The 17092-nt window shown below is 37.4% G+C and overlaps 1 protein-coding gene across 4 annotated transcripts in view; it reads left to right on the top strand.

The window, feature by feature from the left end:
• ERICH6 (glutamate rich 6) overlaps positions 1-17092 on the top strand; it is a 46180-nt gene that overhangs the window by 5948 nt on the left and 23140 nt on the right. For all 4 annotated transcript variants that reach the window (XM_055247535.2, XM_055247534.2, XM_055247536.2 and 1 more), the window contains 3 exons: positions 13367-13423; positions 13700-13755; positions 13863-13979. In XM_055247535.2, coding sequence (XP_055103510.1) covers positions 13367-13423; positions 13700-13755; positions 13863-13979 — 230 coding nt within the window. The remainder of the gene's footprint in view (positions 1-13366; positions 13424-13699; positions 13756-13862; positions 13980-17092) is intronic.

The raw sequence follows: 17092 nt of genomic DNA, 5'->3' as shown, positions 1-17092 counted from the left end.
ATAGGGTATCAGCAGTGAAAAAAACAAGCAAATCCCCTGTCTCAGCGATATTAAAGTGTGGGAAGTGGAGGTGATGGTGAGAGCAATAATATATAGAATAAATCAGTTAATATATAAAACATTAGATGATGTAAGTGCTAAGAAGAAAAGTAAAGCAGGGAAGGGGTTGGAAAGTGTCGGGGGTTGGAGGTAGGGTGCAAGTTTGCACAGGATGCCCGGAGAAATCTTTCCTGAGAATCTGAGGTATTTGAGAAAAGACCTACAAGAGGTGAGAGAATGAGCCAGGACAATCTCACAGGAAAGGTGTTCCAGGCAAGGGAACAGCAAGTGCCTCCTTCTAGAACAAGAGGCCAGTGTGGCTGCAGTGGAGTAAGCAGGGAGGAGAATCTTCAGGGATGAGGTCACAGAGATCTGAGGACCAGATCTTTCTCACTGGGAGTGAGGTGGGAAGTTGCTGGAGAATTTGTGCAGAGAAGTGATATAATCCAACTGGTATTTTTAATGACTGCTGGCTGCTGAGAAAATATGAGGGCAAGAGCCCAGAGATTGAGCCCTGCAGCACTCCATTGTTAAGTTGGGAACATGAAGAAGAAACTAAGGAAAAGCATCCAGTGATGTAGAAGAAAAACCAAGAAGTGTCCTAGATACCAGTAAAGTTTCAAGGAGGCAGGAATGATCAACAGGCTCAAATGATACTCAGAGGTTAGGAAGATGAGGACTGAGGACTGACTACTAGATCTAGCATGTGGAAGTCATTGGTGATGTGGATAGGACCAGCTTCAGTGTAACTCTGGGGATAAAAGGCAAATTGGGAGTGGGCTCAAAGGAGAGTGAAATAAGTGTAGAATAGAAATGGAATCATACTCCACAGTCGCATTTCATTGCTAAGCTTTTAATGGTACGGTGGAGTAACTAAAACATCAACATAGTCTTATTTTTAAAAAGTCAAAAGATACAAATCAAACAATAGTTCCTTTTGACTATTACCCTCAATTTCAGATGTCACCACTATTATCATGTTGGTGTGTATCTTTCCAAATCTTTTCCTAAGCTTTTATATCCATATAAAAGTATAGTAGTGTGGCCCGTTTTGTTTGCTGTTGTTATTTACATGAATGGTATCACACCGAATCTGTTGTTCTACTTGCTTTTTCACTTAATAGGCCTTGAAAATTTTTACCAGTAAATACAGGTAAAAATTCTTTGTAACTGTTGCATAATAGTACATAGTATAGATGTACAATTATTTATTTAAAGATTCCCCAGCTGATGCATAAAATTGTTCCTAGATATTCATTTCCACAGTGTTACAATAAGCTGCCTCCTCTTTGTGTACACACCAAATATTGCTCTAAGACAGATGCCAAGAAAGTGGTATTGTTGAGTGAAAAGTTACACATTTTAATCATCACCTTCCTAAAGAGCTGACCCAATATATGCTTCCATCAAAAGTATTGTTGAGACCACCCTTTTCCTACCCTTTCCCATATTTGATATTGTCATTCTTTTAAATTTTCGACAGTCTGGTAGGTGGAAATTATTATTATTTTATTTCTTAATTATTATGATTATTGCCGAGGTTGAGCATCTTGATACCAATATATGTTTTTTTGGTCACTCGATTATCTTCTTTGAGTTAAGCATTGAGTTGTCTTTTCTTTCTTGATGTTTGTTTTTTGGCAGCTCTTTACATATCTGTAATACTTTTTTGAATGTTGTATATGTTGCAGATTGCTCCTCCTAGTTTGTCTTTTACATTTGCTTGTGGTCATTTTTGTTATATATAATTTTAAATTTGATGTAAGTAAATATTTTCCTTGCGATTCTCACATTTTGTGGTTTAAAAAGTATTTCCCTAATTCAATAATATATGTATATTTTCCTAAATTTTCTTCTAAAACTTCTAGAATTTTACTATTTATCTTTAGCACCTAAATCAATATGGACTTTATTTTTGTGAATGGCTTAAGAAAATAACCATCCTTTTTCCCCCAAATTTTGTCTCTGTACTACTCCTTAACCAGTCCAACTTCTCCACTCTGCTTTGAAATGGTGTCTTTATCCTATACTAAATTATCAAATATATATTGTGTGTATATTTTGTGTGTGTATGTACACACATGCAAATATTCTGTTCCACTGAACTATTGGTATTTTCCTATACCATATCACACTATCTTAATTTCTGTGGTTTTACATATTTAATATATGATAAACCAATTTCTGCCCTCCTTATTCTTTTTCAAAATATTATTCCCAGTTATTCTTGGGCGCTTGTTCTTTCAAAAGTATTTTAGAATCAAAATCCCATTGAAAACTCCCACCAAAACTACACTGACTATGTAGATTAATTTGTGAATAATTGATACCTTTTTAATATTAAGTCTTTCTTGCTTTGCAGGAACCTAATGTACCTCTCCATTTTTTTTCTGATCTTCATATATGTATATATATATATATACACATGTATATATGTGTGTATATATATAGTATATACATATATGAATATATGTATATATATAGTATATACATATATGAATATATGTATATATAGTATATACTGCATATATATACAGTATATACTATATATGTAGTATATACTGCATATATATATGCATATATATATGCATATATATATACAGTATATACTATATATATGAGCCTCATAAAGCTCTTATTAGTCTATGCTAGGTGTTTTATAGTCTTTCATTGATGTAGCCAAACATTGGGGTCTTTTTTTCTTTCTTTTTTTGAGATGGAGTCTTGCTCTGTTGCCAGGCTGGAGTGCAGTGGCGCGATCTCAGCCCACTGTAACCTCTGCCTCCCAGGTTCAAGCAATTCTCTTGCCTCAGCCTCCCGTGTAGCTGGGATTACAGGCATGAGTCACCATGCCCAACTAATTTTTGTATTTTTTTTTTTTAGTAGAGATGGACTTTCACCACGTTGGCCAGGATGGTCTCAGTCTCCTGACCTCATGATCCGCCCGCCTCGGCCTCCTAAAATGCTGGATTACAGGCATGAGCTACTACAGCCAGCCAGAATCTTTTTTTCTATTGTATTTTCTAACTGGTTATTGTCAATCTATAGGAAAACTATTGATTTCTATGTATCAATCTTGTATCTGACCCCCTTGCCGTACTACCTTATTCATGATAGTAGTTTATCAGTTGAAAGTTTAGTGGACAATTACATTTTGTGTGAATAGTGGCAGTTTTATCTATTCTTTATTGTTTTTACTTAGCAGTTGTTATGGTCTAAATGTTTGTGTTCCCCCAAAGTTCACATATTGAAATCTGATCACTAATGTGATAGTATTAAGAAGTGGAGCCTTTTGGAGATAATTAAGCCATGAGGATGCAGCTGTCATGAATGGGATTAGTGCCCTTGTAAAAGAGGCCCCAGAAAGCTAGTTCATTCCTTCTACCATGTGAGGACACAGCTAGAAGGCACCATCTATGAACCAGGAAATAGGCCCTTACCAGACACCAAATCTACTGGCACCTTGATTTTGGACTTCTCAGCTTCCAGAACTGTGAATATAAATTTCTGTTGTTTATGTAAGGTACTCAGTTTATGATAATTTGTTATAGAAACCCAAACAAACTAAGACAGAAAATTGGTACCAAGATGTGGGGATGCTGCTTATAAACCAAAAAGTATCTGAGACAGGTTTCAATCAATTTAGAAATTTATTTTGCCATGGTTAAGGACATGCCTAGAAGAGAAGTAAGACAGAGTCACTGAAATGGTCTTTGCCTTCCCCCAAAGATGATTTTGAGGGCTTCAGTATTTAAAGGGGAAAAGCAGGTCAGAAGGAAAGGAGGAAGGAAGTCATAATCCACTTGTTGCAGGAGAAAACGAGCAGGTGGGGGAATAGTCAATTCTGTATTCATCTGGCACTCAGTAAATCAGCACTTTACATAAGATAAAACAAACATAGAGTAGCTACCCATGGAGATATTTAACCTTTTATCTGTAGCTGTCTGCTTAGGAGCAAAAGGAAAAGTGGTTTCTTGCATGACTCAAATTTTAGCTTAATTTTTTCCTTGTGGCATAGTGAATTGGGTTCCTGAGTTTTTATTTTTCATTCACATTTCTTCTCCCTTTTCTTTTAAAAATGTTTCATCTTTCTGAAACACACCAAAAAATAATAATAAATAAAATTTTAAAAATAAAATTTTTCAGAGAAAGCATTTTAGAAAAAAGAATCTGGTCTCAGGTTGTTTCTGATCTTTCATGGCTAAAATGGTTTTAGCAGTTTGTGAAGTCTCATGTCCTAGGAAGAAAAAATAAGAGGAGGAAGGGAGAAAAACAACAACAAACAAAAGAACGATCCTGGAAAACTGCTATAGGCCACATTACTCTGAAATCCATACATCACTAGGCAGGTATGAAAGTGGCTTACGTATGTAAATAGGTTTTTGTTATTTTCTTCTGAAGTTTAAGTTTTCTAGCTTCAGTTTGCAGGGCTTTACAAAAGCACAGCTTAGTTTTCAGTGATTCCAAATTGGGGAAAATGGGGGAAAAAAGAAGGAAAAAAAATTGAAAACATTATTTTGAAGATTTGTAACCAAGAAAAATTAGAATTCAGACCAAACTGTAGAAAATAATACAAACTGAAAAACATTCGTCAAGACAAGAATCTAACAACAAGTATACTATAGGTTTTGAAACATAATTTTTCTCTCTCCAGTTTCCCATTTTTACTAAAGACAAATCATGGTAGGACTGGTTTGCTTTATTATACTTGGCCTAATTATTTGTATATAGTGCAGTAAAAAAAAGTAATTATTTTTATATAGGCTTTTAAATTGGCTTTGATGGAACTTTGTTCTGTAGAAAGAATCTCAGATAAGACTTTTTTAAAGTCGAACCCAGCCATGGATTTGTACCATCAAATACCTATGAGTTGGGTGATCCTCTCTTCTCTTGAAGTTCCAAGATAAAACTTGGGGCTCCTAGGCCTGTCAGGAAGTGACATTCTTTACTTACCACAGGTCAGGAACTCCGTACAGGGACTGTATGGACAAGTATGAGGCCAGTTTTCCCAAAGGGCTTTTATTGGATCCATAAGTCAATTTTGATTCCTTAAGGAAAGCACACCATTCCAGTCAAAGCCTTGGTAAAATAACCAGTTTCTCCAATTGTGTTCTATCATAAATGAAAACAGATTCTTATTGCACTTATACAAATAACTGTATTGCTATAAGTTAAGAATACTCACAAATAGTTTCCAAATTCTGGAGAAATCAGGTAGAGAGAAAACAAATACACTCCAAATTTTGTTCTTAGGAGTACAGTTTACTCGATTGTTAAAAGCTGTAAATAGCTTAAAAGTTTTCTTGAATCTGAAAAGCAAAACAAAGGATGAGCAACATTTCAAGCAAAAAGTTAAAAGGATTACTTCAGACTTCTATTAGTTTAGTCTATGCAGTTAATTCCTGTTCTGCTTGATATTCATGAATATTTCAGCTCTCCATGAGACCTGAAAGCTTTTCCTCTATTCTGATGTCACAGTCTCTGGAGTTATCAGAAACCTGCATTTGAGAACACCTGTTAGAGTTTTATAGCTGATTATAAATCCACCTTCTAAAGAGAACCAAAACAAGATAACAATTGTCTGGGGATGAAAAAAAGTTTTAGGGCAGCCATAGTCAAAGACACAATCGACAAGAAAATTTGTTACCTCTGTGGTACACAATAATTTAACATAATTATAATTATTACTGATAATGTACATTAACTCATATCAAAATTATAGGAGTTTCCCATAATTTTAGAACACATACTAATAACATATTTATACAAATAAGGCCAAAGAAAACCAAAGATCATTTTATATTTGAGAGTGCTTCCTGTATAATTTTTATACCAAATAAGCCAAATATGTCATTTTTGGACTTTAAGGAACCTAATATCTTAAAGGATTGATTAGGTCAGGAAAAGACATAATTTATAATTTGATTTGGAAAGTTTGTCAGTTATCAAAGGTTTAAAACCCTTGATATCATGAAATAGGATCACAGGTTATTGTAAAATAAGTCATTTCATTTAACCAAAGTGATAACTCAAGGATTTCAAAAAAGAGCAAAAACCTTCATTCTTTGAGAGAGGAGACTTAATTTTCCAAATTATAAGCCCTAAAAAGGCAGCATGAAGCCAATTAAATTTGTTTTTCAAAATTTTATAAACTATCTATAAAATTTTAATCTTGACCATAAGATATAACTTCCATAAGCCTTTTATAAACTTTATAACCTTTATTAAGGAGTTGGTTAATGCTTCATGAAAACCTTGTTAAACTGACACAAGCACCTATATGCTAGTATTATATCAGTGTGCTTTTGGCATTGATGATTAAAGAGAAACTGAACTTTTTTTATCCCTCAAAATTGGCCCTTACAATCTCACAGGTCTATCTATTCCATGATAGTCCCTGGGCCTTGAGGAATGGAATAGCTTTAATTTCTGGCCCTGTGTCTCAGGAATGCAGTTTATTTTGATTGACATCTTCTACCAGGCCTGAAGATGGGGCCTTAATTGCTGTCAGTGTTTAAAATTCAGCTGGACTTGGTGTCCTTTTTAGACCCAGGAGTCAAAGCCCTGTAACTCAGTCTCACAAGTGCTTTAAAAGTGCATACAGAAGGATACACAGATGTAATAGCCTTAATTTTTTTAAAAAATTGAATCTCAGCTTTTTTTCCTAAGCAAACCAAAACTTAATAATAATATGACGGGGAAAGGATTCTCTATTTAATAAATGGTGCTGGGAAAACTGGCTAGCCATATGTTGAAAGCTGAAACTGGATCCCTTCCTTACACCTTATACAAAAATTAATTCAAGATGGATTAAAGACTTACATGTTAGACCTAAAACTATAAAAACCCTAGAAGAAAACCTAGGCATTACCATTCAGGACATACGCATGGGCAAGGACTTCATGTCTAAAACACCAAAAGCAATGGCAACAAAAGCCAAAATTGACAAATGGGATCTAATTAAACTAAAGAGCTTCTGCACAGCAAAAGAAACTACCATCAGAGTGAACAGGCAACCTACAAAATAGGAGAAAATTTTCACAACCTACTCATCTGACAAAGGGCTAATATCCAGAATCTACAATGAACTCAAACAAATTTACAAGAAAAAAACAAACAACCCCATCAACAAGTGGGCGAAGGACATGAACAGACACTTCTCAAAAGAAGACATTTATGCAGCCAAAAAACACATGAAAAAATGCTCATCATCACTGGCCATCAGAGAAATGCAAATCAAAACCACAGTGAGATACCATCTCACACCAGTTAGAATGGCAATCATTAAAAACTCAGGAAACAACAGTTGCTGGAGAGGATGTGGAGAAATAGGAACACTTTTACACTGTTGGTGGGACTGTAAACTAGTTCAACCATTGTGGAAGTCAGCGTGGCGATTCCTCAGGGATCTCGAACTAGAAATACCATTTGACCCAGCCATCCCATTACTGGGTATATACACAAAGGACTATAAATCATGCTGCTATAAAGACACATGCACACATATGTTTATTGTGGCACTATTCACAATAGCAAAGACTTGGAACCAACCCAAATGTCCAACAATGATAGACTGGATTAAGCAAATGTTGCACATATACACCATGGAATACTATGCAGCCATAAAAAAGGATGAGTTCATGTCCTTTGTAGGCACATGGATGAAACTGGAAATCATCATTCTCAGTAAACTATCGCAAGGACAAAAAACCAAACACCACATGTTCTCACTCATAGGTGGGAATTGAACAATGAGAACACATGGACACAGGAAGGGGAACATCACACTCTGCGGACTGTTGTGGGGTGGGGGGAGGGGGGAGGGATAGCATTAGGAGTTATACCTAATGCTAAATGATGAGTTAATGGGTGCAGCACACCAACATGGCACATGTATATATATGTAACAAACCTGCACATTGTGTACATGTACCCTAAAACTTAAAGTTTAATAATAATAAAATAAAAAATAATAATAATAATATGAAAACTTGATTATGTACGTTTTTTTAAAGAAATCCTCTTATTGTGACTTACACATACCATTCATTACATGATTGGACTTTCTAGTTTGTCCTGAACATCCCTCTCTCTTAAACAACCAGTCATTCTACTCTAGGACTAAATTTACCATACAAGATTCTTTCTTTCTCATTGAAATTATTTCTCTTTAAGCTTTCTTACAAAAAACAAACAAACCTCTTTATTTTTATAACTTTCTTTACATCTCTCTTATTTCCTGGTTACTTTTACCTTGTTTAATACATGATCTTTAAATAAGCTTTGAATTAGACAAAAATTATTCACCTTTTTTAAAAGGACACACTTTTTTTTAAAGAATGTTTTCCTAAAAATATATTTGTAATGGAAAATACCCAAGTAATGAAATATCTATAATTTAACTTTAGATTCTAAATTATAGTGAGTTTGTCTACAAGTATTTATCACATTACATTTACCTAATTATTTTAATTGTTTACCTGGATTATTTATGAAAACCGTGATAGCCATCATTTAGAGTTATGGAACTGCCATTGCAAAATTATAACTGAGACAGTGAAAAAGATTTGACCCAACTGATTCCATATTGCTTTTAACCTCCAAGCTGTCCTTGTTCATTCCTGGGCATAGGCTGAACTAGCTTTGGGAGGAACTTAGTTTACAGTTGAGCTTTGTAACAAAGATGATAATGGTCCTTTCCCAAAACAAACCTCACTGCCTGTGGACCAGACTGCCGAAAGCCACAAGATTAGAAGCTATAGTAATCTTACTAAATTTAAGATGTAGCTATTTTTTATTAAATCAATATCAATGTCTTACTTATTAAAGATTATACAAGCAAAGATCATTTTGTCTTGGGCTGGGTTTATAGATTTGTAACCCCTATGTCAAATTTTTACATCTTATAGTATTTGGCAGGGATAAGTATGAAATTTCTTGATTAATAAATGCAGACAAAAATGTATGCTGACAATTCTTAAGACATTTCTAATATTACTTTACCAATAATTGAAAAGCTAGTTTATTTATTAAAGATTTTACTGAAGTTACATAAACTTGAAAAAGTATTTGACTAGTCTTTTCTTTTTTCCTGATAAAGTATTTGATTCAAGTGTTTTTATTTTTCTTTAAGTCAATTAATTAGAGTTGTTTTATATCTTTTCAGTAATGAAACAGTGTGTACAAAACACATAAATACATAGATATATTAGGCATGCCAATAGAAGTACATCTTATAGATTAATGAAAACCTTTTTTTGTTTTCCTATCTTAGACATTCAGATTCTTGATAACCTATTTCACAACCCTAGGCAGTTTTCAGCTAAATAGACTTAAATTTGCATATTAAAGGAAACAACTCAGGTGAAAATCAAATAACAACATTTATATCATAACATATGGAGAGAAAAAGTCTGGTGTGCTAGAGGGAGATTAAAGATGGATGCCAAATCAAACATAAAATTATAAAAATCTTTCATAGTTTTGTATAAAGAGACCAATTTTATTCAGACAGGGACTACCTATCTTTTAACTGGATCGCTGCGCTCTGGGCAAAGCCCATGCCGAATCCTGGGTTTCCAAAGAGGGAGAATTATTATGAGGCTAGACCACATCATGTTTTTACAGTGCATGTAAAAAAAAAAAAATTTTTTTAAACAAAGACATAAGTGCCTAAACCACACCTGTCTTAAAAAAACCAAAAGTAGCCTCTGTTGCAGTAACTATATTAGTCAATAAATCAGGTAACACAATACCAAAGAAAGCAGTTTAAAAGCTGAGCTGAACTTGTCTATTTACATTCTTGGAGTTCCCATAAGGAAAAACAGCGTTCTCCCTCAAAGGGACGCTGGTACCTTCTCTGTTTTCTTTAAGGAACCCTGGGCTATTATAAACTATTTTAGGCTCCTCATGCAGCAGAGGGTACAAGAGAAAGGAGAAACAGCAGAAGTAAATGAAGAAAACAGAATTCAGTCAACTGAGAAGAAAAAAACTTTTGCTCAAAAAAAAGGGACAAGATTCTAGGAGGGAAAAAAATAACATGAAGGCCTTTTAAATACAAACACACATATGCACACATACACACACACACATCTTGGATGTTAGCTTTTAATTAAGCTAATTTTAACCATTGAGCTTCTTTTAAAAAAATCTTTTAAAATCTCATTAGCATATTTCAGCTAGAAAAAATTGCTGCTATTTCAGAAGTACCAAGTATCAAACCAGAAAGGGCTTGATTTAGGAACAAAACCCAGGCTGTTGTGGTGGAAAAAAGAAGGCAAAACCTTAGCTATGGAACTGCAGCATGAGGCAACAACCACTGTTTCAGTTTGGCCCGGCTAGCAAATGGTGGCCTTGTTATATGACGATACAAAATATATGTTATATAAAAGATATATGTTATATAAAATAGTTACCTGCCTTCTATTGTCATGGAAGCAGGAAAAAAATGACTTCTTTGTGTTGGAAGCAAGTAAAACTTCAAAAAAAGAGAAGCTGTACAGCAAAATAAACTTAGATCGTGACCAAATTTGAGGAGATCAGGGATTCTCTGGAGGGGGTGATTCCAAGCCTCAGCAAATTGTCCTATTGGTTTGAGACATACAGATAGGTCAAGCTAGTACCAAGCACCAGTAGAAGATTTGTCAAATATCAGGGGTACCTCCACTCAGAATTCCTCTGTGGTTACCAAAATGTGAACCCCGAAAATCTGAGACAGGCCTCGGTTAATTTAGAAAGTTTATTTTACCAAGGTTAAGGATGCGCACCTGTAACACAGCCTTAGGAGGTCCTGGCGACATGTGCCCAAGATGGTCAGAGCACAGTTTGGTTTTATACCTTTTAGGAAGACATAAGACATCAATCAACATATGTAAGATGAATATTGGTTTCGTCTGGAAAGGCGGGACAACTCAAAGTCGGGAGGGGGCTTCCAGGTCATAGGTAGAGAAGAGAAAAATGATTGCATTCTTTTGAGTTTCTGATTAGCCTCCAAAGGAGGCAATCAGATATGCATTAATCTCAGTGAGCAGAGGGGTGACATTGAATAGAATGGGAGGCAGGTTTGCCCTAAGCAGTTCCCAGCTTGACTTTTCACTTTAGCTTAGTGATTTTGGGGCCCCAGTATATTTTCCTTTCCCATAAGCTACCCAGTTTAAGGCATTTTGTTATAGCAGCCCAAATGAACTAAGACAGCAATGTATCATGGACATCTTTCCATGTCAGGAATGATTGACCTAATTCTTTGAAGTTACTGCATAATATTTCCTCATATACAGTTATTGTGACTTATGTAATGCTAGATATATTGGGGTTGTTCTTGCCTTGTTTTGCTTTTTTGTTTTTTTTTTGAGCTCTTCCCTATAACAAATAATGTATTAATAAAAATCTTTGTGCATTAATTTTTTAAAATACCTGTGCTGGTATTTCTATAGATAAAGATGCCTAAAACATCTTCAAAATTTTTTCAGATGATCCACATTGCCCCCCACCTCCCCAAAATAGATCAAGTTCTTTTTTAAAAAAATTTATTTATTTATTTATTTACTTACTTACTTACTTTTTGAGACGAGGTCTTGCTCTGTCACCCAGGCTTCAGAGTAGTGGTGCGATCTCAGCTCACTACAGCCTCAACCTCCTGCTCAAGCGATCCTCCCACCTTAGCCCCCAGTAACTGGGACCACAGTCATGTACCACCACAACCAACTAATTTTTTTAAAGTTTTTCATAGAGACCAGGTCTCAGTATTTTGCCCAGGCTGTTCTCAAACTCCTGGACTCAATCTCCCCACCTTGGCCTTCCAGAGTTCTGGGATTACAGGCATGAGCCACCACGCCCAGCCTAGATCAACTTCTGAAGGCTACCTGTCTCCAACAGCAGCCCTTGCTCTCCTGGCTTTGCTAAGAAAATGAGTCCCTCGCATTTTAGTAGCCTCTTTCCTTTGCCTCTGTCCCATTATAGGTTGCTCTGATTGGTTTTTCATCATTCCAATCCTATGTGCTTTAAATCTTCTAGACATTTACTCAAAGTTGCTGATTCATGGATGGCTTCTTCCCCATTTCCAGTGCTGCTCTGGAATCTAGATAGAGTAATCCTGGTGGTTTACTTCACTGTCTTGAACTAGAACCCTCAGCACCCTCCCACCTGAAAAATCTCATGAAGAATAACAGTCATAAAGTAGATCGATGGTACATAAAAGAAGCAGAAAATAAAAGGGTATGCAAAGCATGATTATAACCAAGGAAAATATTAATCTGTGTAGCACAGTAGTCCCCTCTTATCTACAGTTTCATCTTCTGTGGTTTCAGCTGCCTGCAGTCTGAAAATGTTAGTGGGAAATTTCTGAAATAATCAACACGTAAGTTGTAAATTGCATGATATTCTGAGTAGAGTGATGAAATCTCTCACTATCCCACTCTGTCCTGCCTGGGACATGAGTTATCTCTTTGTCTATTGGAGTCACTTAGCAGCCTTCTGATTATCAGATCAACTGTAGTGGTATTGCAGTGCTTATGTTCAAATAACCCTTAATTTATTTTATTTTATTTATTTTGAGACAGACATTCGCTTGGTAGCCCATTTTGTAGTACAATGACACAATCTTGGCCCACTGCAGCCTCTGCCTCCCAGGTTCTACAGGTGCCCGTCACCACACCTGGCTAATTTTTGTATTTTTAGTAGAGACATGGTTTTGCCATGTTAGCTAGGCTGGTCTGGAACTCCTGACCTCAAGTGATCCACCCGCCTTGGCCTCCCAAAGTGCTGGGAATACAGGTGTGAGCCACGGCACCTAGCCCTCAGTTTCTTAATAATGGCCCCAAAGCTCAAAAGAAGTGGTGTTGGCAATTTGGATATGCCAAAGAGAATCCATAAAGTGTGTCCTTTAAGTGAAAAGGTAAAAGTTATTGACTTCATTCAAAAAAGAAAAAAATAGTATGCTGAGGTTACTAAGATACATGGTAAGAATGAATCTTCTATCTATAAAATTGTGAAGGAAAAAAAAAATTGTGCATAGTAGGGTTTGGTATTCCTGCAGTTTCAGGCATCCATTCAGGATTTTGGAATGTATCCCCTGCAGATCAAGGGGGACTACTGTATTCTAGGACTAGAAAGGAAGGGGAAACATTTTAAAATGTGATATACAGAATGCTAACTTTCCTTTGTTTATTCCTTATTGTTGGCAAAATGTTATTTGGAAAAAGAGACAAAAGATTAAAAGATAAAAGAAACACAGTAAGGGTACTTATTTTTCTGAGAGATGTATTTTCTTTTATATTCAGCTTCTTTTCTACTTTGTCAGATTGATGACACATATACCCTGTTTTCACAGGGAAGAACGCCTCTAAAGAGAAAGCTGAACCTGAATGTCTGGCATCTAAATTAAGAGGTAAATACATGTTTGGCATCATCTCCTTTTGCTGGCAAAGGTAAACTACCAGTAGGGAATCGCCTTAACTCGCACAGAGCCCATATGCTGTGAAAAAGGACTCACCTAAGAACAGGTGTAAGGAGGTGGTGAAAACGTCGGCGTTCAGGGCATCTGAACAGTGTGTGCGTGCTGGGCAAAGAGGATGATGGTGGGTGTGAATCTCCAAATTACAGAAGTGGAATGCGCTGCACAAAGGCTTTAAACATTTCTTACAAATCTATTCTTTCTCTTCAGAAAAATGGGTAATTAATCCAGAAGAGTCGAAACTAAATATTTTATATGAGCTGGAGGTAAGAAATGTTTATCATACTAACTACTACATTGTTCTCATAGTAAAAATGGCTTATCAAATCTTCAATTATTTCCCCTCCTCACCCCTTTCTCTTTTTAAATTTAGTTTAAAGAAGACTTCCTAACACTGTTCGAGCCTTCTCTAAGAACGTTAGCCAGCATCGGACCACCATCCATTCTGGCATACAAAGAAGAGAGCTCCAATTTAGGCATTAACTTCAAGGTGACTTTAATTCATGTTTTTTATTATTACTCTTAAAAAATGACATAAAAAAACACATAATGATTTGCACAATAGACAGTGAAAATACTCTAAAAGGAAAAAAAAAAGTCGAAGAGCTCAATTACTCAGAATAGCACTTAGAGTGTCTGTGTTAGTTGCCTAGGGCTGCTATAACAAGTACCACAAACTGGGTGGCTTAAAACAACAGAAACTTACTGTCTTGTAGTTATGGAGGCTAGAAGTTCGAAATCAGTGTTTTGGCAGGGCCAAAATATAGGGGCGAATCCTCCCTTCCCTCTTCCTAGCTTGTCGTGGTGGCAGCAGTTTTGGCATTCCTTGGCTTGCAGCTGCATCACTCCAATCTCTGCCTCAGTTGTCACAGCATTCTCTCTGTGTGTCTGGGTCCAAATTTCCCCCTTTTCTAAGGACACCAAGTCCAGTTGGATTTGGGCCCACTCTCATGCCCTCATCTTAACTTGATTACATTTGCACAGACTGTATTTCTCAATAAGGTCACATTCACAGGTACCAGGAGTTAGGACTTCAATGTATCTTTTTGGGAGACACAATTCAACCTGTAAGAGTGGCCGCAAAGCCTGGAAACAGGCCAGACATGATGGCTCACACCTGTAATCCCAGCACTTTGGGAGGCTAAGACAGATCACTTGAGAACAGCCTGGGTAACAGAGAGAGACTCTGTCTTTTTTTTAAAAAAATTATTATTATTTTATTTTGTTTTTGAGACAAGGTCTTGCTGTGTCACCCAGGCTACAGTGTAAATGGCACGATTATGATTCACTACAGTCTCAACCTCCTGGGCTCAAGCAATCCTCTCACCTCCGTCTCCCAAGTAGCTGGGACCACAGGTGTGCACCACTATGCCTAGATAATTTTTTAAATATTTTGCAGAGATGGGTCTCACTATGTTTCCCAGGCTTATTATTAAAAAAGAAAGAAAGAAAGAAAGAAAAAGAACCAAGCCTGGAAACATGGGTGAATATTTGCCATATTTGGTCACGTGAAGTGACTGATTAATGCCTGTACTTGAAAGGCAAGAGAAAGGTTACCTCAAGTAATTCCAATAAGATGCACCACCACACTGCCGCTAGAGTGGTAAGGGACTGACTGGTGGAATGCTTGTTTCCAAACCTGGACTGGATGCCATGGTCATGTGGAGAGAACTGCTTACTCCCCAGATCTGAGAACCCTTGATGACTTCTTCTTGGGCATAGTAAAGGTGGAGGTTTATTCATTAACAATAAGGGGCACGAATCATGCAAGGCAACATATCATGGATGCACGTGTAGAGATGAATGGAAATGCTGTATGGATGCACTGAGGTTGTGTTCATTGCTATTTTGTACAGCACATTGAGCTATGCAATCTAGTGAGGGGAAAAATTCAGTATATCATGTAATATAATATCTATAAACATTTACTCTTTATATTTACCCAGGTTTCTAAACTTTATGGTCACTTAACAGACTCTTCAGGCTGAAATTGTTTTTTCTTTTTATTTATTTATTGAAAAGATGTGGTCTCACCATATTGCCCAGGGTGGGCTAAACTCCTGGGCTCAAGCAATATCCCTACCTTGGCCTCCCAAAGTTCTGGGATTACAGGCATGAGCCATCACTCCCAGCCCTGAAATTCTTTATTTAAATGTAGCACCTTCCTTTTTCTGCACCACAAAGGCTTGTATTTAGGGATGTCTCTGAGGTTATACTCTCCTCCTGCAACACCCAGAGATGGGTCTTACCATGGGGAAGGCCTTGCAGCTTCTCCCCCAAGATGTCCCTGAACTGGCACTTGGATGAGGCTGGCTCCTCCTGCTCCTCAGCAGGTCTTTCAGGTCTAGTGTTGATGCCAATCTAGTTCAGGGGTAGCAGCGGCTGGCTTGCCCAGCTCTTCTCTCTAGCCACACCCTCTTCAGGTGAAGATCCCAACTCCCCTCATGGTCTTTATGTTTTTGTTTTTGTTTAGTTTTGAGATGGAGTCTCACTCTGTCACCCAAGCTGGAGTGCTGGAATGCAGTGGCATGATCTTAGCTCACTGCAACCTCTGCCTCCCAGGTTCAAGCAATCCTCTTACCTCAGCCTCCCTAGTAGCTGGGACTACAGGCACACACCACCATGCCTGGCTAATTTTTGAATTTTTAGCAGAGACAGGGTTTACCAGGCTGGTCTCAAATTCCTGACCTCAGGTGATTGGCCTGCCTCGGCCTCCCAAAGTGCTGGGATTACATGTGTGAGCCACCGTGCCTGGCCTCCCTCATGGTCTTTTGAAGTATCTCCATCTTGCTTCACACCAAGCTGAGGGTGAAAGGACAACAGGCTGATGAGTTCACTACCAAGTCCCTTGTATGGAACAGGTTGTGAATGGCTTGGTATTGCCCAGCTCTCTTTCTGCCCTACTCCATCCATTCTGCTTTTAGCAATGTGCAGTACTTACTATTGGGTAGTTTCAGTGGCCTAAATATGTTGGACATTACTCTGGGGTAGTGAATCCCTGGCAGCACTGGCCACCTTAGTCACTTTTTAGCCCTATGTCGGGCATTTTTGCCAGTCTCAGAGAATGGTTTCCATGGCATATACAGATGCCCTGGTGTTGTTAATGATCTGCAAGTCATGATCTGGGTCTCTTCCTGGAGGCCTGTACTAAGGCTTGGCTGCTCACCTGCTCAGGAGCCTGTGCAATCACAGACGTGACCTCAGGTCATTGACATGGCCACTCCACTTTGAGCCAGCTGAGCCCCTAACTCCCAATCTCTCCCTTGTTTTTCGTCCCCTCCTCCTCCCTGTCCTGAATTACCTTCACAATACAGACAAAATTCAGAGCTCCAACCTAGGCTCCCCGGAGAAAGGATTCTCGTTTATTTTAGAAAGTCGGTCATTGTACATTTTGACCTACACAGTAATGTCAAGGCTTTTTCTTACTTGGCACTTCTTGAAAGAGTTAATGATGTTCAAATACCTTAGATCATTTGTATAAAATCCAGTGTGTGTTATCCTTATCTCTTGCATCTAGGTACACACTACACATCCCCCTCCCCAACAAGGGACTCTGGTATCCACAGTGAATTCATTTCTGCAACTTTCTTCTTATACGAGGGA

This window comes from Symphalangus syndactylus, chromosome 17, assembly GCF_028878055.3.
Source record: "Symphalangus syndactylus isolate Jambi chromosome 17, NHGRI_mSymSyn1-v2.1_pri, whole genome shotgun sequence".
In the NCBI taxonomy this organism is placed as follows: Eukaryota; Metazoa; Chordata; class Mammalia; order Primates; family Hylobatidae; genus Symphalangus; species Symphalangus syndactylus.
This window is presented reverse-complemented; position numbering and strand designations above follow the sequence as displayed.